This window comes from Scatophagus argus, chromosome 22 (genome assembly GCF_020382885.2).
Source record: "Scatophagus argus isolate fScaArg1 chromosome 22, fScaArg1.pri, whole genome shotgun sequence".
Classification (NCBI taxonomy): Eukaryota; Metazoa; Chordata; class Actinopteri; family Scatophagidae; genus Scatophagus; species Scatophagus argus.
This window is the reverse complement of record NC_058514.1, coordinates 16,680,443-16,703,270: the sequence shown is the minus strand read 5'-3', so window position 1 is coordinate 16,703,270 and position 22,828 is coordinate 16,680,443. Positions and strand designations below refer to the sequence as shown.

The following is a 22,828-nucleotide window of genomic DNA, read 5'->3' as shown; positions in this document are numbered from 1 at the left end:
ATTGAATTGGATGTGAGATGATCCTTTGTGCGTTTGTTTGTATTGTTTGTACTGCTGCAGTCCCGTGTATTGTCTGCAGTGCAATTTAAAAATGTTACTATTGACTTCTTTTTTTAATGACATTTTACTTTAACATACGGAGACAAATGTTACAAAATGCAAATTATTGTAAAGTTATTTCACAGTAAATGAGTTGGTACAAAAAGTTTTATTCACACAAACATCATTTTCTGTAAAGATAAAGACCTATGTTTAACACATGGATTTGTGACATGTTGACTTTTCACCAAAGGGACAGAAGTCCTCAGAGGAAGTCACATCTCTCTCAGGTAGGCACCTCCAGTTCTCGTGAGAAGAGAGAAAGGGGTGAGAAGTTACTTGTCCTGGCTCTTTTAACAGCTCTCCTGTAAATATAGCCATTGTAGCGTTTCCCAAAGCGGAGGCCGAATGGGTTGAAGTTAAATTTACTCCGGCGATCGTTGCACAGGAGCTGCCACTGGTCTTCATTCTCTCTCAGGGAGAAACACAGATTGGGATCTTCTGCCAGCAACTCTCCTGCAGTGCTTCTCCTGAGTGCAGAGAGGACTGATCCTGACGAGAACAGCAGCAAACATCAGCATCAGCACCGGACTGATCAAATAAATAGGAATTTATCATCACTCACTGCTTCCAAATCACAACAGAAGGCTAATTTTACTCTTAATGTGTCTTCTGCAGAATGTAAGCCAACAGCAGTAAGCCACTAAATGTGCAACAAGTGCTTGTGGTTTCACAATCATGAATATTTGACAGACTTGTTTCAATCTATTATCATTTTGATACGTAATAGAAGTAATAATAGAACTTAGAGGACTTAGACAAAACATCTAAAATTCTAGCATTCGAAAATCCATAAAAAATATAAACGCGTATTTAAAAATAATACATCAAATATCATAAGTTGTTCAGATGTTAAATATGTAATACTGCAATCAGAAAAGCAACATTGGAGTAAGTTTAAAAGTACAACATTTCCTTATGAAATGTAGAAAATAGAGCGAAAGGAGAGTATAAGTACCTTAAAAAGTACCTAAAATTAAAACAATACAAGTGATTGGTTTTCCCACCTGTTGCACGTGTCCTCTGTGTAGAGTCATATCCCGGCAGAAGTGCGCCCACGCTGCCTCCATCCTGAGCAACGATCAGCCCGCACACCGCCACCAGAGCCACGATTCTCATACCTGGACAGAACATAGAAATCCCGTGTTCACCTACTCAGATGGTACTGATGCATTCACTCCTATCACACCCGGTTTATATTCCCACCAGGTGACCTCTTGCTCCTGCAAGCTCACAGCCAATCACAGCCGCCTGTGTCTCTGCTCTCTAAATTGCGGAGCTGTCTGCTGCTGGAGGTTCTGAAATGCATCATTCATCAACTCTTCTGGGAAATGTTGACAGCTCAGACTTGCTGCTGGGATAATATGTGACTGCATGTGGACAAAATGGCAACCGTATGAACATACTGAAATCAAAATAAGTGACAATAACATGGCCGGGACGCGTAATTGCGCAATCGTGTCTTCCTACAGCAATGCATTGAGCAGCAACAGAAAGCTGGAGTGAAAAGAACTGTTCTGAGTTCTGCTTTGTGTGTGGAAGACACCGATGAAGAACTGGAGGACCAAAGCACAAATTAAACACCAAAGTGTTCACGGCTTTCCAAAAACAAAAAAATAAATCACAGACAGGATGACATCAGCAGCTATGATGATGATGACGACTATAAGATGAAGTGCATAATGATGATGATGATGATGACTATGGTGACGATGACTATGGTGATAACGATGTTCTGGAAATAGTTCATGAGAAACTTTAAAAGCTGAAAATATCAAATGAAGGCTTGAGAATGTTGAGCACGCTCACAAGCCGTCGGTGTGTGTGAGTATCTGCATTAGTGCTTTGTTTTTCAACTTGAAATGTATTATGTGTATGATGGCGCTAAAATATGATAAATATTATTTCATCAATAGACTGTTGTCAACAGGTGTCTCGCTGACTCAGATAGCTAACAGTGCAAATGAGAAACGAAAGCCGTCATCAACAGGTTAAAGTGAGTGAGTATTTTTCCAGATTCTCTGATTTTTTTTCATAGTTTCTGATTTTATAGTTAGTATTCTAAAGTTTAAATCGGTATTCTCAGCGTTCCATGAAACGCATTTGTTGGTTCTGATATTTGGTGTGCTCGGAGGCAGAGGTTTAGACAAGCCAGAGGGCTGCATAAGCTGCGGTGTCCCAAAATAACACAAAAAGACAAATGTTACCGCATCATCTAAGATATCTTACATATTTATATAATATATATCGAAAAAGTTTTCCTCCTGCGGGCCCGCAAACATGCAAGTTAGGTTAATTGGCCACTCTACATTGCCCTTAGGAGTGTGAGTGTGTGAGCGTCTGTAACCGTCCCCCCACCCCTACTCCACACACACACACGCATGCACGCACACACACGAACACATAACCCAGCACAGATGAAGCAATATAGATAATTGATGGATGAGTATTAAAAAATTTCAAGCTGGCTCTTTCACATTTTTTCTCCATTGATTAATTGCAATGTGCCTGTCAATTACTCTCAACAAGGAAAAACTAAAACAAAGCCAAAATTTATTGTTTTTTTTTTTAAAAAAAGCACAAAATCAAAGAAGGGCAACAGTACAGTAATGAGGCTGAATTCAAGATGGACACTCTGCCATGAAGACATCCTTTGAAAATGTCTGTCGCTGTCCTTGTGGGCTGTCCTTTCATTCATTTACATTTCACAATCACATTCAGGTCGTCACACACAAGTCCACCAAACCTTTCACCCTCATGTCTGTGTGTGTGTGTGTGTGTGTGTATCTATGGAAGGTAAATGTCCTCTCCTGCTCACTGGAGGTCAGCCTCAGTAGGCGGGGTGGAAGCTCTTTGCCCCTCTTTTATCTTGTCCTGTTGTGTTCTGGAGGACTGTTCCTGCTGAGCCCAGGACCTCCACCTGCAGGCTTGTTTGAAGGATTTCTCTTCAGACTGCTACAATTTCAGATTCCAGGTGGTTTCTGTTGGACCTCCAGACATTTCAAGATGCCACTGACACGATCCCTGTCCATGACATCCCTGAGCGGGGTGCTGCCAGCCTGGGAGGAGGATGACTTGCCTGTGGAAGACCTGCTGCTCTTCGAGGTGGCCTGGGAGGTCACCAACAAAGGTAAGATCATAAGTGTAAAAAAATCAGATGTTGGAACTGGTAGATCCATGTAGTAAGCACAGGTTCAACTACAGTAGGCCTTCCAAATGTTTAACACAATTCAAATATGTCTGAGGATATTCTCGTTTTTCCAGGTCATAGCTGTCTCAAGGAGATTGAATCGAAAGCAAGTGGACTTGGTTATACGTCTTTGAAGACATTTCGCCTCTGATCCAAGAAGCCTCTTGGATGAGAGGTGAAAAGTGAGAATCGAACACGATCAAGTCCAGTTGTGTTCTATTTAATCTCCTTGAGACAATTCAAATATTTATTTTTTTCACATTTCATGACTCAGTCTGTTCATTTCAAATATTTGCATATGGTCTTCATTTTGGATCAAAATCACTTTAAAATTCTGACTGGTTGGCTGCATTGGTACTATTTTAAGCAAGAATGTGCCTCTTTGCCCCTTAAAGAGCAAACATTGAAATCCTGTGAGCATAGAGGCAGTCTGCTCTATCTGAAGAGCTAAACATTAAACTGCAGATAAGTGGAACAGATATTGCTTCGGCTGTTTTAGCCTCCTGACCCAACTCTGATTGGTTATTCTATGTAGTTCAAACTTTATTACACTTTCAATTTTTAAAGGCCCATTGCAATAAAAAAAAGGTTGAAGAAAAAGAGTATAACCACAACAATTCATCATGATCATTCCCCAAACGGTTCATCAGTAGGTTAGTTTACCTGTTTCGGAGCCTAAGCACCAACAGCAGTCTATCCTGGGCTGGTTAAAGCTTCTGTGACACTGTTCATAAACCTGTACATCATATGTGTTGGAAGTGGCTCACACAACAGCCATGCCGTTACCATCAGTTGGGTGCTACAGAGCTCAGCGGTGTAAACTGAATCAGTTTAAGAGCTCCTTTGCGTCTCGGTATCAGTTGGGATTTGAAACAGCAGCCTAAAACAAGCAGAGGTTACAGAGGCCGTACTGCAGTAGTAAACGTCAAACTGACTGATGCCTCCGGGTGTGTACTTTTGTGTGTATTTATTATTTGTGGTGTTTCTTGCTTGTTTGTTTATTTTTGTTTTCTATATTCTTGTGCACTTTCTTAACATCTGCTGGTGTTGATGGTCCGTCCGGTATTAAATTTGATGTCATGAGAGATTGCTGCAACCCTGTACTGTAGGACTGAGAATAACCAGGTCAATGAGATGATTAATAACAGTTTACAGACAGCCTGCTATATCCATTCACTTGTTTTGCTAGGTCATCCTTATACACTGTGAGCAGGGGGGTTGGAAGTTGGAGAAACAGCTTGTGATCAGAGGGTCACTGGTTCGATTCCCCCACCGGACGGGCAGGAAAAATTTGGGTGTGGTGGAGTGATTAATGTGAAAAATTACCCCCCCATTAGCCAGTTGACGTGCTGCCCTTGAGCAAGGCAATTAAACCCGAATTTGCTCCCCTTGATAGTGGCAGCCCACTGCTCCTGTGTGTGTTTCACTGCATGTAATTTGCCGGTTGTTGCATGTGTGTGTTCAACTAAGGATGGGTCAAATGCAGAAGACAAATTCAGTGAGTGATTCTTCTTCAAATATGTGACAGAATCCCACCTTGGCGAACACCATTTTCACATGAGACAGGACAGATACACACATTACATACATCGCCATATAGGCATCATTATGATTCTTTCCAGCAATCATATTGGTTATTATTCTACAGCTTCCTTGCAAGTGAGTCAGCTCTCATTATGTATATTTTTTGTCTCTTTTAATAAAATGAAGAGCGTATTTAAATTTGGAACTTCAGTAACTTTTAGTAATCTATCAGCTCCAAAGATCGCTGTGCAGAGAAGTGCTTTGTCTAGGCCTTTGTTCATTTGTTAATCGAGGGCACAGCTTATACATCACAACACAGTGCTTTATCTTTGAGCTTAAGTGGCTTCTTTGTGAGCCTCTCAGATTTTTACGTTAAACAGGCGTAATTGTGTCGTTGGAATTTATTTGCTCTGGTTTCTGTCATAGCGCTCGCACCCGTGAAATCTGCATTTTCACAGAAACGTGCCGTATACGGTCGTGTTGTCAAACTGTTCAGAGGTTATCGATCATTCTGTCTCCCCCACCCTCCGCTATTATGTAATGCCTGCTCTCTGATGCAGTTCAGACGTCATTATGGGCTCAGTCTTTTCACATCAATATTTGTTTTTTTTTGTTATTGTTGTTAAGCGAGGGAAAAACATTTCCATGTGTTCTAGTCTGTTGCGAAACAGAAAATTCCCAGTTTTCCCAGTTTCGCCCTCATTACGGAGAAGCCACTGAACATTAAAATTTTAGAATGTGTAAACACAGAATAAGCACATGCTCTGCTTTTGAGTTTAACAAAAACAATATAAACATCACTCTCTACATGTCCAGAATGGAGCATTTATACTGTTTCATTCACGTGAAAAAACGTATAGAAAATTATATGAAAAACTGCACATCATCATGAGAGGAAACTGTCCTCCACTTTACCTCTAGGACTGCTGAAGACAAAGAGGACACTGAAAGAGAAGTTTTCTATTGAAACTGGTGGATGGACTTCATGAGATCAGCTTTTCTTTTAATTTTCAATTTCTTATTTTTTTTTTCTGCATGAAACATTCCGACCTGGATTTGATTTCAAACTCTTCCTGATTTTTAAGCTCTAAACGAACAGATGAATAAATATTAAATAAAAACTCCAAAATCATCTCCATAAAAGTTCTGAAAATGAACTCTTTAATTTCTCGTCTCTTCTCTTCCATTTAAAGATATCATATGTAGCATTTCCACATTAAAATGTCTAAAAAATAATGGACATTACATATTTTGTTTTCAACAACATCCAAGCTAATGATGCGCTTCATTTGGTCACCTGTCGTTACAACTTCCAGAAGAGACTCAGAGAGTGAGGGAGGAAGTTGATGAGTGTGACTAAATGTAATGTGAAAAAAAAAACTTCTTTTAAACACCATCAGACCATGTTTTTTTGTTTTCATTGTTTTGACTGAGAGACCCCTAGTGGCAGGATTTACACACTGTGACTTTAGTTGCAGAAAAAAAATGTGAATAGAGCTGCCTTTTCCTTTCACTGTGTGTGTGAACCTGCAGTTGGAGGAATCTACACGGTGATTCAGACCAAAGCTAAGATCACAGTGGATGAATGGGGAGAGAACTACTATATGATGGGGCCCTACTTCGAGCACAACTTTAAGACCCAGGTGGAGGGCTGCGAACCACCAAACCCCGCCATCAGGAAGGCCATGGACGCTCTCATCCAGAACGGCTGCCAGGTGGGAGATTGTGTGTGTCTACTGCTATTTAATACTACTGCTACTACCACTACTACTAATAATCAGTAGATGAACGTCTTCTTTCATCTATCAAGTTGGTATTTTACATTGATTTTTACGATTATAATTACACATATTATTCATACATGTATTGTTCCACCAAAGACTTGAATTCTGCCTTCCTGACAGTGTCACTGCGTACTGTGCAGTTTCTCATTGTGAATGTTTACCACATTCCCACTGGGGAGACTATGCAGTCTAGCTACCAATCATTGACCTCTAGATGGCAGTCATATACCAGAGACCCTGAGCATCGAGGAGAACAGACAAATTCAGCATGTTGTACAATCATTTTACTGTGTTATGGGCACCTGACTGTCTGCTAAATGAAAAGCAGCCAATACTGCCTGATGGCACCTGAAGATGAACTCTAGTCAAGAGTCCCAAAGTTCCTAAAGGTAACAGTTACATCGAGCTACGACACAGGGAAATGTGTATAAAATTATACATAACAAAATATTTCATTTGATGTTAAAATGCAACCACAATGAAGGCCTCCTGGATTTAAAAAAACAATGCATTATAAGTATAGCATTAGAAATGTAAAAGAAAAAAATAATACTCTTCTTTTCCTTAAAGTTGGACAGTGCAGGATTTTCCTGAAATCTGAAGTACAGACTCATAGAAATCCCTCTCAATCATCAGACCCATGAAAACCCACCAAGTGTGTTGGTGGTGTCTGTGTCTGCAGAGACCCTGCCCTCTGCCTCTATTTGATTTTGCTGTGCGTCGGACATTTCTAGGCATCGGTGACTCTGGAGAAAGAGAGCTGAGTTTTGCTGAGGTTCTTAAGTCCAAAGATATTTGAGGATCTGAGAATTTGACCCAACAATCAACTATCTTCCTTGTTTACTCACCTTCTGAACGTTGTGTTTATGAACAGCAACCAACAAATCCTGCTTAGTATGCCATCAGTCAGAACTTTCAATATAGAACATGTATCTTTTACCAAAGAACTACTATATAACACTTTCTGTGGAGATCATGTATTCGTAATGCATTATAATGACTTCATAATGTTTTATAATAGCACTCATGGACACATACTGATGCACCATATCAACAGTCAAAAAACATAGACGTGGCTTATGTATTATGACTACTTATACACATCTATACTCAGCAACTGTTGACCTCATAGAATTCTGTAATAGTCCATACTGTTGACTAATAAAATTAAAGAGTTTGGTCTAGACCTGCTCCAACTGGAAAGTGTCATGAGACAACTTTTGTTGTGATTTGGCGTTATAGAAATAAACTGAATTTGAACTGAATTGAATTAATTCTCCTGTTCAGGTAAAGACTCTGATTCACTCCGATCACGGTATGTTTTCAATGTACCCAGGCACACTTGAATGTGATCCTGAAAAGTAATTTCTAAGATTAACGGCTCTAAGAGGACTTTTGCTGTTGTGGATGCTGCAGGTTCATTTTGGCCGCTGGCTGATCGAGGGCAGCCCCTATGTCATACTTTTTGACATTAGCTCTGCAGCCTGGAACCTGGACCGCTGGAAGGGGGACCTGTGGCAGACCTGTAACATCAGCCTGCCCTACCATGACAGAGAGGCCAACGACTCCCTCATCCTGGGCTCCCTGATCGCCTGGTTCTTCAAAGAGGTCAGCTGATGGTCAGCCTGTTGTTCAAACATTATTCATAAGTGAAGACCCTAAACTTCAATCTCATCTTTTTTTTTGTTCCAGTTGACAGACCAGCTGGGAAACAAACCCAATGTTATTGCTCATTTCCATGAATGGCAGGCTGGTCCAGGGCTTATTCTCTCTCGCTCCCGCAAGATTCCCATGGCAACGGTCTTCACTACACATGCCACCCTGCTGGGACGATACCTCTGCGCAGGGAATGCTGACTTTTACAACAACTTGGACAAGGTGAGAGGTCAGGAGGGTTGGCTATGCAGATACTGCAACTGATACTGGATTGTAGCAAATAAGGACATAAAACAGGCACAATCTCCAGAGACACGTGTTTGGTTCCACATAGGAGCTCCAGTCTCCTGGGTGAAGGTCAACCTCCATCCTTCTTGGGTCATACTTGCTTTATGAACCACTTTTTTTGGACAGGTTTCATAAGTCTATGTGGTTAGGAAAACACATCAAGTCCTTGTATGATTCAAATTCTATCCATTAACAAAGATGTTTCTCATAGTGCCCATGTGATTATCCCATTCTGTGCTGTCCATGACTTCCAACATATTTCTGCTTTTCCATATGAAAACCATATTGAAATCAACAAACCATACCAACAGTACAATATACGTTGTTACACACACACACATATTTCTGTTCCATCATATTCATTTACACACTCAAAGTTCAGGGCAAAAATCGCAGCCTTTTACAGCCACTTAGAGCATCATTAGTAATGCTGAGTTGTGTGTGCAGGGGTCAGTGTGGTGTTTGTAATTGGCTCTTTGCTGCTCACATCCTAAAGGTCAGGGTGGAGCTAAAGGCCACTCACTCACTGACTGACTAGATCATTGACAGACAAGGTGTTTGTAATCCTCATCCAGTCCAGAGGAACTTCATCTGTTCTACAAGACTATCACAAATTCGGTTATAATTGAGTTAATTAAATTAATAGTTAATTAAAAGTTAACTAGTCCAAAAACGATTATGAGGTTATGAGCATTTAACAGCCTTTAAAGGCAGGCTTCTTTATATGTGACTGATTACTCTAATCTACAACTACTCAGTTATATAACTAATGTTGCAAAATATAATAGTAATAAGACTTAAGACTGATACTTTGCAAGAATGACACTCAAAATCATCAGTGGAAGTATTGGAATCAGTGTGTCTAATGCTATCCTGACTCCTCCAGCAAGGTACAGTCTGTAAAACCTGCAGTTAAACTCTCAATAGATTTTTTTACTTTAATGTATGGCTATTAAGTTAGTGTTGCTTGCGCAGTGTAAGAGCCACAGAATAATGACACCATGAACACTTAGATTTCACCTTGCTTTGTTGATGCAATTCTGTCTGTGCAGGCATGGAATTTCCTGGTGAATAAAAAGACTGATGATCCAGTCGGGCTGGCAGCCTGGCACCACTTCTATCTGCTTTCATGTTTTCATTATATGCTAAATGAATAAATACACTCAAATTTTTGTCCTGTGTCATTGGTAACTGATACTCAGAAAAAAAAAACAGAAAAGCAATTTGGTTATTTTTGGGGCAATGGTACAATAATACCACATGGAAAAGCTGTTTAGGCCTAACAAAGAAGCTTAAAAAATGAAATAGCTGATCCTCGCACTTTATAGACCTTCCCTCGTGTCTTGTAGTTCAACATTGACAAGGAGGCGGGTGAGAGGCAAATCTATCACCGTTACTGCCTGGAGAGAGCAGCAGTCCACTGTGCCCATGTCTTTGCAACAGTCTCCCAGATCACCGCTGTGGAAGCTAACCACATGCTTCACAGGAAGCCAGGTGAGGAAGCTTTTCAGTGTTGCATCTTGATGCTGCAGAGTTTGTGTTTTGTTTTAAGGATGGTGATGTCTTGTCAGTTTGTTTATTCATCCAAGCAACACGAACCTTCCAGCCAGATTAACATGACAGTATTAGCATTTATGCTCCTCAGACAAAGAAGCCAAAGATAGTTGCTGGCCCCCCTACCTCATCCTCCAGTGCTATAAGGACAAATCTGTCCACTAAAGCTCTCCTGTTGATGTGTTGATGGTACAGATGTGGTGACCCCCAATGGTCTGAATGTGAAGAAGTTTTCAGCCATGCATGAGTTTCAGAACTTGCATTCCATCAACAAGGGTCGTATCCAGGAGTTTGTCAGAGGGCACTTCTATGGGTGGGTGGATTTTATGATTATGAGTTCTGATCCATCTCATGGAGTGGGCCAATTTTATTCGTCTCATTACTCGAGAGATACTGAAACAGTCTGCTTTAAACTTGATTGTAATTGTTATCCTCCTGGCAGTCATCTCGACTTCAACCTGGAGAAGACCCTCTTTTTCTTCATCGCGGGACGCTATGAGTTTTCCAACAAGGGAGCTGATATTTTCCTTGAATCACTGTCCAGACTCAACTACCTACTGCGGGTAAAGTCCTTTAGTCCTCTGTATTTAGTAGCACACTGGTGTATCCATCTAATGTGTGAAGGTTACAAAGGACAAGTACATTGGGTTTTCTATTTCTACAGGTCCACAGAAATGATGTGACAGTGGTAGTTTTCTTCATCATGCCAGCTAAAACCAACAACTTCAATGTGGAGTCACTGAAGGGCCAGGCAGTCCGTAAACAGCTCTGGTATGGGACTTTTTCCTTGCCACTGTCTGCTTGCTCGGGGGTTCAGGCTCTGGGTCTCTGTAAAGCATCTAGAGACAATTTTGATTGTATAAGGTGCTATATTAATAAATAAATTGAAATTGAAATTGAAAATTGCTGTGGTCCACATAGCAGTCCAGCACATTTTTATATTATCTGTACAATTATGCATACAATGGAAGCAGCAGACATTTCCCAGATGATTTGGTATAATTCAGTAACCCTCATTTGAGCAGCAAAGCTCTCTTTTGCTCAAACCCGTACATTTCAAAAGGAAGCTGTTTTTTATTCAGTTTTTGTATTTTAATATTAATGTCATGAATCGCTCAGAGCATGAAACTGGGATTGGTATCAATGTTAGTGAAGTTCATCACTTTGGATCAATTGTACATTTCTTAAGGAGTTTCTATTTGACCTTCATAGGGATACAGCTCACACTGTGAAGGAGAAGTTTGGCAAAAAGCTGTATGATGCTCTGTTAAAGTGAGTATAGACAGTGTACGTGAGCTCAGAGCTTTATTGATTTTACACTTTACTGTTTGCTGTATATATAAGCACTGACTCACTGTGATAAAGAAGACCACGAATGTCTTATGTTGTGTTTTATTGTGTGCTGTGTCCTCAGAGGACAGATCCCTGACATGAACTCTATTCTGGATCGAGACGACTTCACCATCATGAAGAGAGCTATCTATGCTACTCAGGTACTGGAGCCTTGCTCTCATTCTTCTGTTCACAGTAAACAATGACTGATAGTTGTTTGTTGTTTTGCTGTCTTTTTTAAACAGTGCCTCATGACAAAGCAGAAGTTAACTGGACAGAACATAGCGTGAGGAGGAGAAAAAAAATCACTTTAAGAAAGGAAGAAAAATAAATGCACTAAAGTATATTAAAAATAATGAGCCAATCCATCAACCATAAGTCCTTTCTAACCCTGACTTTCTTTTGCTCGTTCTGTCTTGCATATATATTTGTCCTTAAATGCCCATCCAGTACAGTGTACATGGCAGAATACATATGGCAGCTTTATTATATTTTGCCCGGATGACCCAGCGTACTGGTCCCACTGTAAACATTTTTCATTTTAACTATTTTCTATCAAAAAAATCAAAGGCAATTTATAACTGTTTTATGATGTCAGCACAACCTGCTTTGGAACAATATAAAACAGCAAACAATTGTACATCAGGTTTCCTGTGGCATTAAGGTTTGGAACTGCTCCATATCCAGTAGCAATGTAAACAAAAAAAAGGCAACATAGAGAGAAAAAAAAAAGCAAATGCTGTAAAACATAAATCTTCACCAGCACACTCATATCCTCAGCTCTATTTTTATGAATGGAGAGGGCATTTCCCCAGGAGTGAACACTGTGAGCAATGGCCCCTGCCGGAGATGAATTATGAAAGGACATCAGAGGGTTTCCCCTTAGTGAAAAGCATGAATGAACGTCAGCCACGTGAGCCATCACCAACCTGAGTCTGGGTTAATTACCTTCCTCTACACCAGACCACGGATCAATAGGCCGGCTGTGTTGAGCTGATGTATGTTAGAGCACAGTGTTACAGTCCTTATAAAAAGGTCTTTCTCGATTAAATGAATTTATGCCATTGTCAATATTTCAGGGAGAGTGGTATCGACTGCAAGCGTGGGGAGGATGATTGAAAAGAGATTCATTCTTACTGGTGATTGGTTGAAGAGAGCTCATGATCATTTCTCTCTTTGTCATTTTTTAGTGGGTAGGCCTTCACATTTTCCATCCACCCCCACTTTTCAATTGTAGTCTTGTTTGTTTCACAGAATTGGATGCCCATTGGAATAGTCTCTCTTACTATCCTCACATTGTAAGACTTTTAATACAATTAATAGGATCATTACACTTCAGTGTACAGTCATTTGTATTTCTGCAGTTTCTGCAGTTAGAATTTTCATGTGTTAACGGCACTGAAAAATAATGTAACAATTCTATAGCATAAAACAGCATAGCATCCAGTGTCCTGAATATTCGGGATAAAGCTAAAAGCACACTGAATAGTTTACATAATAATGGCTTTCTACTAAAGATATGGGTATATTTCCATGGTAGTATACCACAGACATGTTTGTTTTTGGTATTTATTGATTAAAAATAATTGGTTTGAATTACAGCTCATCAGAATACTAGGATTAAATTGTTTCTGTACATTTATTACACTCTAAATATGTCATTCTTTTGCCAGGATTTCTCCCCACGCAGAGTAAAATTTGAAAAATTTAATCACAAAATATTTTTCTGACGCCATTTTCATATGTGGTAATATTACTAGTACAGCAAAAAGAACACTTAAACCTACTGTTTAAAGTGTAAAAAATTCTACGCAGATCAGCCACATTAATACCACTGACATCACGTGAATGTTCTATGACACACACCACCCATCTAAACATTGCAGAAATGGTTTTATTTTGTGTTGGTAAGTGGTGTAAAACAGTAACCACACATCGCTAGCTCATAATTGACATTATGCCTGCATTGATCTTGTCAGAATCACAGTCTAAAAGGTTACTAGTCACGGACCACTGAATCAAACACTCGTTATGGCAGTTCTCCTCACTCCACTGCTTTAGGCATGAGTGTTTGGATGTGTGTGACATATAGTATATGAATGCAGCCATCTAAACATTTACACTAATGGAAATTTGCCTTCACAGACACACAGATACATTCAGCAGAAACCGGGCTGTATTAACACACTCATTAATATCCTGTTCAGTAGTGTGCACAGCAGACCATAAGCATGTTTCAGTCTTCCAGACATCCTGATGCAGTACGCCTCAGTTATATTGGATATCATCCCTTCAAACTGATTATCAAAATGATTATAAAATCTAAGCTAGCTTTTGGTTTGGAAATGTGGCAATTGTAAATTTCATCACACTAACCAACAAGTCAGAGACCAAACTGACCTTTCTTCTCTTTTAAACAAAAAATATACACAGAGACACAGCCTCCCTCCAGTGACCACTCACAACATGCTGGAAGACTCAGAAGACCCCATACTGTCCAATGTCAGACGCATCAACCTCTTCAACTCCAGGAATGACCGTGTCAAGGTAGATAATGTTACCTGTGTGCTTCCTCTTTATGCTTATTATTGTCTTCTCTTTTGGCATTAGTTTGTGGTAATTTCTTTGTTACGTGTTGCCTGGTGATGATAATTTACAATGTTTGGCAGTACTTTGGTAAGAACTAGAAGGATTTCAAGTGAAGTTAAGAGTTCTTTGCGGAGTGTAGTAATCATGGACGCAGTGAACATGGAGCTCAGCTAGACACTCTGCAAGTCATCGGACCAAACAGCGTCCGATAACTTTACTATCAGAATCAACTAAGTCATACCTAACTACAAAATAATGGAGATTGGTTTGACATACCTTAGAGGTTTGAGCAGCTTGAGAACTTTGAAAATGTGCAAAAGTCCATCCTGTCACTGACCTTTTTTCCCCAATAAGAAAAGATGCATTCAGTGCAATAAACACATCTGCAGAACAATGAAGTAAATCCAAAAACTGGTTGAACTCCAAAAGGAGAAGCAGAATCAGACTGAAGCTTTCCTCAGAAAAATCCTCAGCTGCCTCTTAGACCTTAAGGATGGTGAAAGGCCAAGGAGACACAAAACGCAGAGTGCCTTAAGGCTCTCCAGACGCCACTAAAGTGGCGAGGATCCCAGTCAGCTGCCAAGGACTTTCTCTATCTGTCAAAGCATTCTCCAAACAGCGGGAAGAAGTCTTCTCTTTTCAGGAGGACACTGACTTTCTTGGGTGATAGGACCTCATGGTCAAGGGGCAGCAACAAAGAACAACTCTTACCTTTCGAATTGAGAGTGCATGATGATGCGCACCACATGGTCTTGTCAGGACCTCTTCAGAATGCAAAATGTAGTTTGGCAAACATTCTCCATCTCCAGGTGAGGTCGCCACAAGTGAGTGGTGACCTCAACCTACCCCCTTACCGTCAACATCAGCAGCAGCCTTTAGCGTAGAGTCCAGGGCCCGGTTTTTCAAAAGTAATCTGCTTGGATTTTGGATAACGGATTGGATCAAATCTTGAAAATGGGTTTTTAAAAAGAAAAAAACAGATTACGTAATCGGATCAGATCACGTGATCCAATCTTGGTTTTGATCCGGATCACACCTTTAGTTTGGGTTTTTTAGAATCTCTTAGCAGGATTGGGATCACTTTGATCCAAAAACTCTGGATTATACTGATCCATTCAGAAGTGTTCAGCGTGGATTTCAGGCCCAAAATATAATGAAACTTTGAAATTGTATCAAATAATACTATATTTGGATCATGCAGTATAGCCTACAAGATATCCTCTGTATTCATAAGGTTTTAATTTGATTTGTTTATCCATCAGGCTACAGTGATTAGATAGGCTATAACGTATTCAGTGTAGGCGTACAGCAAAGTAGAAAGAGTTTGGCCTCACAAAATAGTCCCCCAAACAGCTGTCAATATTGACCACAAAAAATATATTTAATTCTGTCATTAATTAATGTGTATTCATCACAATCAAAGATATTTTTGTTTTGTTTTTACATTATTTTTTAGTGATGCATGCAATGATAAACAGAATAACAAAGCAATAGCAATGAAATCCAAAACAAATCCAAATCAAAAATAGTGTCTAACTATTGCGTCCCTTGTTGCACGTCCTGTGTGCTCGTTCTGGCAGAATGCAGGAGTCTATAGTTCTACATTGTGATTTCCTATCCTATTTGAGCACTGGCTATCCATATTTCCAATCCAATGTTGCTTTGAAAAACTGGCTCAAAAGTAAAATGGATTACATGATCATGGATAGCAAACAAAAGGATTACCAAATCCGGATCAATTTTATCCGGATTAAACCTTTTGAAAAAACGGGCCCAGGGGATATAGTTCAAACAAAGAAATAATCCAAAAAAAGGGAAATCGGGGAACACAGGAATGAGAGAATCAGAGAATCACAGGAATCAAAAGCACAGGGAAGGATCAAGAACAGGTGTTGGCCAGGCCACCAACTGGAAACCAGGAGCTGGTTTTGGCCATGTCGCCAACTAGAAGCCAGCACAGGATGATAGCCTTTCTGACACTAGGCTGCTCACGCTCAGGGTCTCTGGGTAGCAGTGGTTCTGGAAGCAGTGGGATCCCCACAGCATTGGGCAGAGGCAAACCCAGGACGTAGGGTGACACAGGGGTTGGAAGGAGGCTAGCAGGCCTGAAACTAGCTGACTGGAGGCTAGCCCACTCTTGTGTGGGCACCAACGGGAGGCTAGCAGGCCAGTGGCTACCTGCCTGAAAGGCAGGCTGAAGGCAAGCCCACTCTGAAGCTGGATCTGATAGGAGGTTAGCAAGTTAGGAAGCAATAGATCCATTGGAGAGTTGGAGAGTTTCTCACTCAGGTCTGAGATCTGGGTGGTGATTTTCTGTTGAATGTCCCTGATAGCCCTATACTGAAGCTGATGTATCTGGGGTGTTTCTAGCACAGTGTCTGCGGGGGTCCATGTTTGTTCAGTTCGTTATGTTAGGAAATACAAAATAGAGGACCCCAAAATACAAACAGACACAAGGGGAGAAAAATTACAAAATAAAACAGGAAACAAACTGAAGAAACTCCAAATCCTGACATTTAGGGAGTGGCTAAGTTCACTAACGTTGACTGATGTATGGCGGGTGATAAATCCATGAGACAGGCAGTTCTACTGAGACACACATAATTCCAGTTCTAGGATCAACTTTCTCATATCATCTACTCACACTGCAACTTTTTTTGATGTGTAAATCCATAGTATTCTCATATTAGACCATTACTTTGAGCCCAACATGCAATAACCACTGCAGAACATAACAATGGAGATTTAATAAGTTCCTTCATAAGACAAAGAGTTAATGAGTTCTTTATTACCTGAAGGACAAAGCAGTATAGAAAATGGATGGATGGAAAGTGTTTTGTTGACAGAGAAAAAAACAAAACAAAAAACACTAAATTAAAAATCGAATGAATTGCAATGAATTAACACAGAGTTAAACTTATGTGGACAACCCTCTCTACCTCCTGAGCCACAACCACTAGTGGTAGATTTAACTAAATAGCCAACTAGGTCAAAACTAACCACCAAATGCATCATCTACCAAAGCAGAAGAGCTGTTTTGTTTTCAGTTGTTTGTACTGTAACATTAACATGTTAACTTAAGGTAGACACAGCTTATTCCACAAAGTGAGAAGTCCTTTCAAGTGAGAAGTCCACTATTCATCACATAATATGGAATAAAAAGAGGGTTATATGTGTATTTACCATTCAGAAGGTGCTAATGGAATAGTTATATATCTCTTTGAGAACATTCTACAGAGTATGGGTGTGCTCAGTTGTTTCCATAGCAACCTGGCCATTACATTTTGAGATGCAGTTTAAATTTTTGGTTTAAGACTGGTTTGTAATGGAAAGGTAAGAATGTTGCAACAGTGCATAAGGTTCATGCTCTGTTGACTACAAAATTTCTGCAACAAATGTTATAGAAATCCAGCAGTTAAATATAATATAAAGTTGAAAATTTGATTGGAGATCAGCACTCAATGCTAAAAGCTGCTGAAATCAAAAATGGATTTTCAGTCAAAATGTTTTATGTGTACAATAGGCATAAAATAATAATAATGTATATAATGATATAATGGATAATAATAATGACAATAGTGGAAAGGTAAAGGGATCATCACTGTGTTTCATTGTCTAGGAGTCATGAAAATCTACTGCTAATTTTAGGCCTTAAAATATTAATTTCCAGTGGCAACTAACAAATATTTTTAATTCCACAACCTCCTGTTTGTACTCAATATCTCTCAGAAAATGTCTCCTTGTCTGTCCCCTAAGATTATTTTTCACCCAGAGTTCCTGTCCTCCACCAGTCCTCTGCTGCCAATGGATTATGAGGACTTTGTTCGAGGCTGCAACCTTGGAGTGTTCCCTTCCTACTATGAACCATGGGGATACACACCTGGTAACGTTTTACTATCACATTGTATCCTAGATGATGCAAGCTCCCATACATCTACACACAAATGATTAATGTTCCTGAAAGCCTCATGAGCCATTGACTAAATAGTACTTCAACATGCTGTATATCCACTGCACCCTTTGCACCATAGCAGTCTGTGTAAGCTGAACTACCCTTCAACATTAGGTAAACCTAATGCACACTTTCTAACGAGGCAGCATGAAGCCCACAAGCCAGTTCAGACTTAGAATGAAAGTTGTGTTCCTAACTAATGTACGACATACACTTTCTGCAGCAACTTGTAACATAGGCTCCCTATGTGTGCTTTTTCTAGTATTCTAACAATTGAGCTACTCTCTCCACAGCTCAGCACACAAAACATCTGTAAAAAATAAATAAGCTTTTATCAGCTGTTCTAGTGGTCACAAGACCTGATGACATTCAAAATTGCTGCTAGATGGTATATTTTGTCCTGATACCAAAACACATGACAACAAACATAGTGCAGCTTTTCTGTGTTGTGTTGTACTTCCCCAGCTGAATGTAGTGTGATGGGCATTCCGAGTGTGACCACCAACTTGTCAGGTTTCGGGTGCTTCATGGAGGAGCATGTCTCGGATCCTACTGCTTATGGTGTGGACACACACACACACAGAGACATCCTGTTATATATTCATTGTTACTGCTGCTTAATTTCTCCAATCTCATTTTGAGATATTAAATGAATGTCCACCTGCTGACATCAATCACCTTTCTTCTCCCCTTCCCTCCACCTCTCCTCTGCTGTTACCATCAGGCATTTACATTGTGGACCGGCGATTTCGTTCAGCTGAAGAGTCTTGTAACCAGCTGACCCAGTTCATGTTTAGTTTCTGCCAGCAGTCTCGGCGCCAGCGCATCATACAGCGGAACCGAACTGAGAGGCTGTCAGACCTGCTTGACTGGAGATACCTGGGAAGGGTATGCTTCTACTGCACCTGAACCAACTACCTTTTCAATATGAGAACAAATACGGCATGATCAGGCTATATTAATGCACACACAGTTCATCATTGAATCATAATAACAATCTGTCTAATTGTTTGCATTCATGAATATAGTTGGAAGAAAATTCATCTGAAAGTCCAGTTTTTAGGATTCAGGGAATCGAGGAGCAGAAATGGAATATAATATTCTTAATGTTGTCTTCATCAGTGTACGATCACATGTAATTAAGAGCTGTATTTTTGATATGTTAGAGCAAGATTTTTATATCTATGGAGGCCCTTGTCCATCGAGTCTGCATGCTTTTACATCAGCTCAGAATGGATGAACCACACACTGATTCTAGAGAGGACATTTAGCATTTAAGCATTTTAAGCATTTGTAGCAGCCACCTTTGGGGAGAGTGGAATGAGGGGTGCTGGTTGTAATCTGCAACCACATCACTGGATGCCACTTAGACGTACACACTGGACTTTTAAAACATGTTCAAGAGCAAGAAAAAATTTAGTTCCTCTGCTGGATGAAAAATTTGGGACAGACACAGGAGGTCTTCCTTTAGTGCATACCTTTCTGCTTGTAATCCATGTCTTCTTTCGTGTTGCAGTTTGTAATATAATCCTGAAAATCTCAAATCTTTAAACAAAAGAGAAAAACTTGGCTTTTGATGTACATCTCTGAATTCTGACTTGCAGTTCTACATGCATGCACGCCATCTTGCACTTAGCAGAGCTTTCCCAGACAAGTTCAAGATGGACCCCACGGCTCCTCTGAAGGTGAGGAATATAATACAAGGAAATGAGGGAGTTGGGAATGACTGATTTAACTATGGTGATAAAAACGACCATAAAGTAACACAAAACAACCACAAACGTGAAAAAAACTGCAAAGAGATGCATAATGACGACAAAGTGATGCAATCGAAAAACAGGGACTAACACTTACAATGAGGTGCAAAATGACAACGAAATTAATTAATTACTTTATCACATAAAAGTCAGGCTTGATATTGGACCAAAAGGCCTGGCTCACAATCTCCATTCCAGTTCATCCTAAAGGTGTTCCATGGGGTTGAGGTCAGGGCTCCGTGTGGGCCAGTCAAGTTCTTCCACATAAAACTGATCCAACCATGTCTTTAGGGACCTTACTTTGTGCACTGGGGTACAGTCATGCTGGAATAGAAAAGGGTCTTACCTAAACTGTTGCAAAATTAGAAGCATAGCATTGTCCAAAATATCTTGGTATGCTGAAGCAATGAGATTCCCCTTCACTGTAAGTAAGGGGCCTAGCCCAACTCCTGAATTCAATGATCAAGAGGTGTGTCTCAGTACTTTTGTCTATAAAGTTTCTTTTGAGTCCAACAATAGCATAACTTAATTAATATAATTTCACACCACTTTGCTTTGCAAATGGGCATTTCCCGAGTCATCACTGTATCATCAAGTTATTCATTTAAATCAATTATGAAGAAAACAATTGTTTACTGGTCTACTTGGAAGACAAAATACGTACTTGGTCCTTTGCAGGTCTGCAAAGCCACCATAAAGACATCCAGAATGATACAAAAAGTCAAATTGTTTTTGTAATTGTTTAATTCTTTAGTCTGCATGTCCCACTTCTACTTAATCTGTCCATGACCATAGGCAATAGAATAGACAATAGAAACTAACGGAGTTAGTTTCTAACCCCACCTCTGAGCATGCTATCACATCTGCTATTCTCATTGTTTTTATCAAGCAAAGATACCAACATGTTTACACACATTTACATTTTTCAGTGCCATTGAGAAATGGTACAAACTGAAAATCATCCATTTGTTGCTCCTAGTGAAATGAAATTTGATAACCTCTCTCTGAGAAGTCTTCGTGTAACTGCACATGCATGTACATGAGAACACCTATGTACAGACTGACACACAGGGGATACTGCTGGATTTTACCCATTTGTCAGGGTTTAATTGACAGCCTAACATTTGGTTGACTGACAAGGCATCATTGTGGAGTGTGTTGATGCCAATTCATGTAGCGTTACAAAAAATAATACTCCCTCTTTCTTCTGTTCTTCCTTTGATTCAGAACTGTGATCAACACTGTATCGCACCTAACTACATGTACATACTTGAGGTTTTAGTCACAATTAGATTAAATTTTAGATTTAATTTTTCATAAAAATGTTGAATATGAGAGTTATACGTATCTAGCTGAAAAGAAACAGGAAAAGAATTAAAATATGAAACAAAAGGGAATACAGAATGTAGGATGGAAGAAAGGAAGGAAAAACAGAATGGGAGAGGAAGTTTGGAGCAAAGGGTTAAAGCAAGGGGTACTGAAACTCTACTGAAAGTAGAGAAAAACAGTAAGCAGTGTAATTTGTAATAACTGGAAGTCCTGTGTCTCCACAGACAGAGGGTTTCCGTTACCCCCGGCCATACTCGGTACCTCCCTCTCCCTCTGCTTCCCTCCACTCCACCCCCCACCACAGTGATGTTGAGGATGATGATGGTGAGCCCTACAATGAAGATGAGGAGGCTGAGAGGGATCGGCAGAACATCAAGGCTCCCTTTGTGTTGGGTGCCGTGCCAGAGGGCAAGAAGAAGCAACCAGGAGAGTCAGGAAACTGAAATTCACCATGATAACCTGCAGATTGTACACAACTTTACAGTCACAGTTGCCCAGTCCTTATTCTGGATGTGTAGAGTAATAACCATCACATTCCCAGAAATAGATTAGTAAAGGAGATCATATTCCTGCTGCAAAAAAATAACCCATCTCCACTTTTACATAATGTATATCCACCTCTGCTTCATAAGATTGCATGAAAAAAGTTTCCTGAAAGTTTGTGAATTTGAGTTAAATTTTTGTTTAAAAAAGTCCTTAAAGTTATACCCTAGCCCCGATCCAGGTCCATCACAAAACTTTGATTCATTTTCTGAAAATCAGTTTAATTGTGGTGTTCCCCAAGGCTAAATTCCTGGCCCACTGTTGTGTTCAGTGCTTCCTCGGATAGGCACGAGAATGATGTTGTCTTCTCCTGCTATGCAGATGACAGACCATTATATTAATTGGATATATTTTCTGCAATCTGCATCCATAGACAGCCGCAGACTTCTAGTCATGTAGACAAATGTGCAGTTTCAGTCATATTAGAGTGGTCTGCTTTGATCTGGTGTTCCACACATACAAATTTCCTGATCCACACTCCATTACAGTTGTTCGTGGTAATGCGTCATAATGTTGCTTTCCAATTGCCATAACAATCAAGCAGAAGAAAAAATATTTTCATTAGGAAAAAAAATACCCAAGGCAGCTGGCCACAGCACTAGCAATGTGGGCAACACTCAACACCAGGCACAACCTACGACAACAACACTGATTTCTTTCATACAGGAGAGACGTGCATCATGGCAAGATGGCTTACAACCATGGCAGCTGTAAGGAAAGGCCTACTGAACTGGAGAGCTCTATCACCATGTACAATTTGTTGATTTGGACTTTGTAACATGCTGTGATACTTTGAAGTGCATAATAAAACCTGAAAGCTTGAAAACTTTATATATGAAGTGAATCTTTGAAAAGCAAATATATTTAAAAAGTCCTATCCAACAAAGCCTTAAAAAAATTTAGTGAAAGTTTTAAAGTTTATTTATTTAGAACAAGTGAGCAAAATAAATAGAACAAGGTGTCTATAGATGGATATATGAATACGTATATGGATACATGAATACATATATATTATTGTTAATTTACATTAATGCATTAATGGGACATAAATGTGTGCAGAAGGAGAGGGAGAAGAAGAGAGAGCCCAGTGCATCATGGGAGATCCCCCTGGCAGTCTAAGCCTATAGCAGCATAACTAAGGGCTAGCCTAGGCCAGCCCTAACTATAAGCTTTACCAAAAAGGAAAGTCTTAAGTCTACTCTTGAATGTAGCGAGGGTGTCTGCCTCCTGG

At 39.9% G+C, this 22,828-nt stretch overlaps 2 protein-coding genes across 4 annotated transcripts; one reads left to right on the top strand and one right to left on the bottom strand.

Annotated features, from left to right (window-relative positions):
• Positions 1–62: 62 nt before the first annotated feature.
• Positions 63–5,774, bottom strand: kiss2 (kisspeptin 2). Of its 3 annotated transcripts, none has more exons than XM_046379168.1 (3): positions 3,953–5,774; positions 1,107–1,220; positions 65–591 (listed from the first exon to the last, which is right to left on the bottom strand). In XM_046379168.1, the coding sequence occupies exons 2-3, from the start codon at positions 1,216–1,218 to the stop codon at positions 326–328; spliced, it is 378 nt and encodes a 125-aa protein (XP_046235124.1). In that variant the 5' UTR covers positions 1,219–1,220; positions 3,953–5,774; the 3' UTR covers positions 65–325. The 3 variants fall into 3 exon arrangements, with proteins under 3 accessions (XP_046235123.1, XP_046235124.1, XP_046235125.1); XM_046379169.1 differs by lacking the exon at positions 3,953–5,774 and adding an exon at positions 2,918–3,052; XM_046379167.1 differs by lacking the exon at positions 3,953–5,774 and having other exon boundaries at positions 63–591; positions 1,107–1,233.
• On the top strand, positions 2,966–22,428 carry gys2 (glycogen synthase 2). The gene is made up of 16 exons (XM_046379165.1): positions 2,966–3,229; positions 6,347–6,528; positions 8,014–8,205; positions 8,290–8,475; positions 9,891–10,035; positions 10,291–10,408; positions 10,538–10,658; positions 10,760–10,866; positions 11,308–11,367; positions 11,510–11,588; positions 13,861–13,974; positions 17,773–17,899; positions 18,434–18,529; positions 18,693–18,856; positions 19,573–19,653; positions 21,279–22,428. The coding sequence occupies exons 1-16, from the start codon at positions 3,106–3,108 to the stop codon at positions 21,495–21,497; spliced, it is 2,115 nt and encodes a 704-aa protein (XP_046235121.1). The 5' UTR covers positions 2,966–3,105; the 3' UTR covers positions 21,498–22,428.
• Positions 22,429–22,828: the final 400 nt, after the last annotated feature.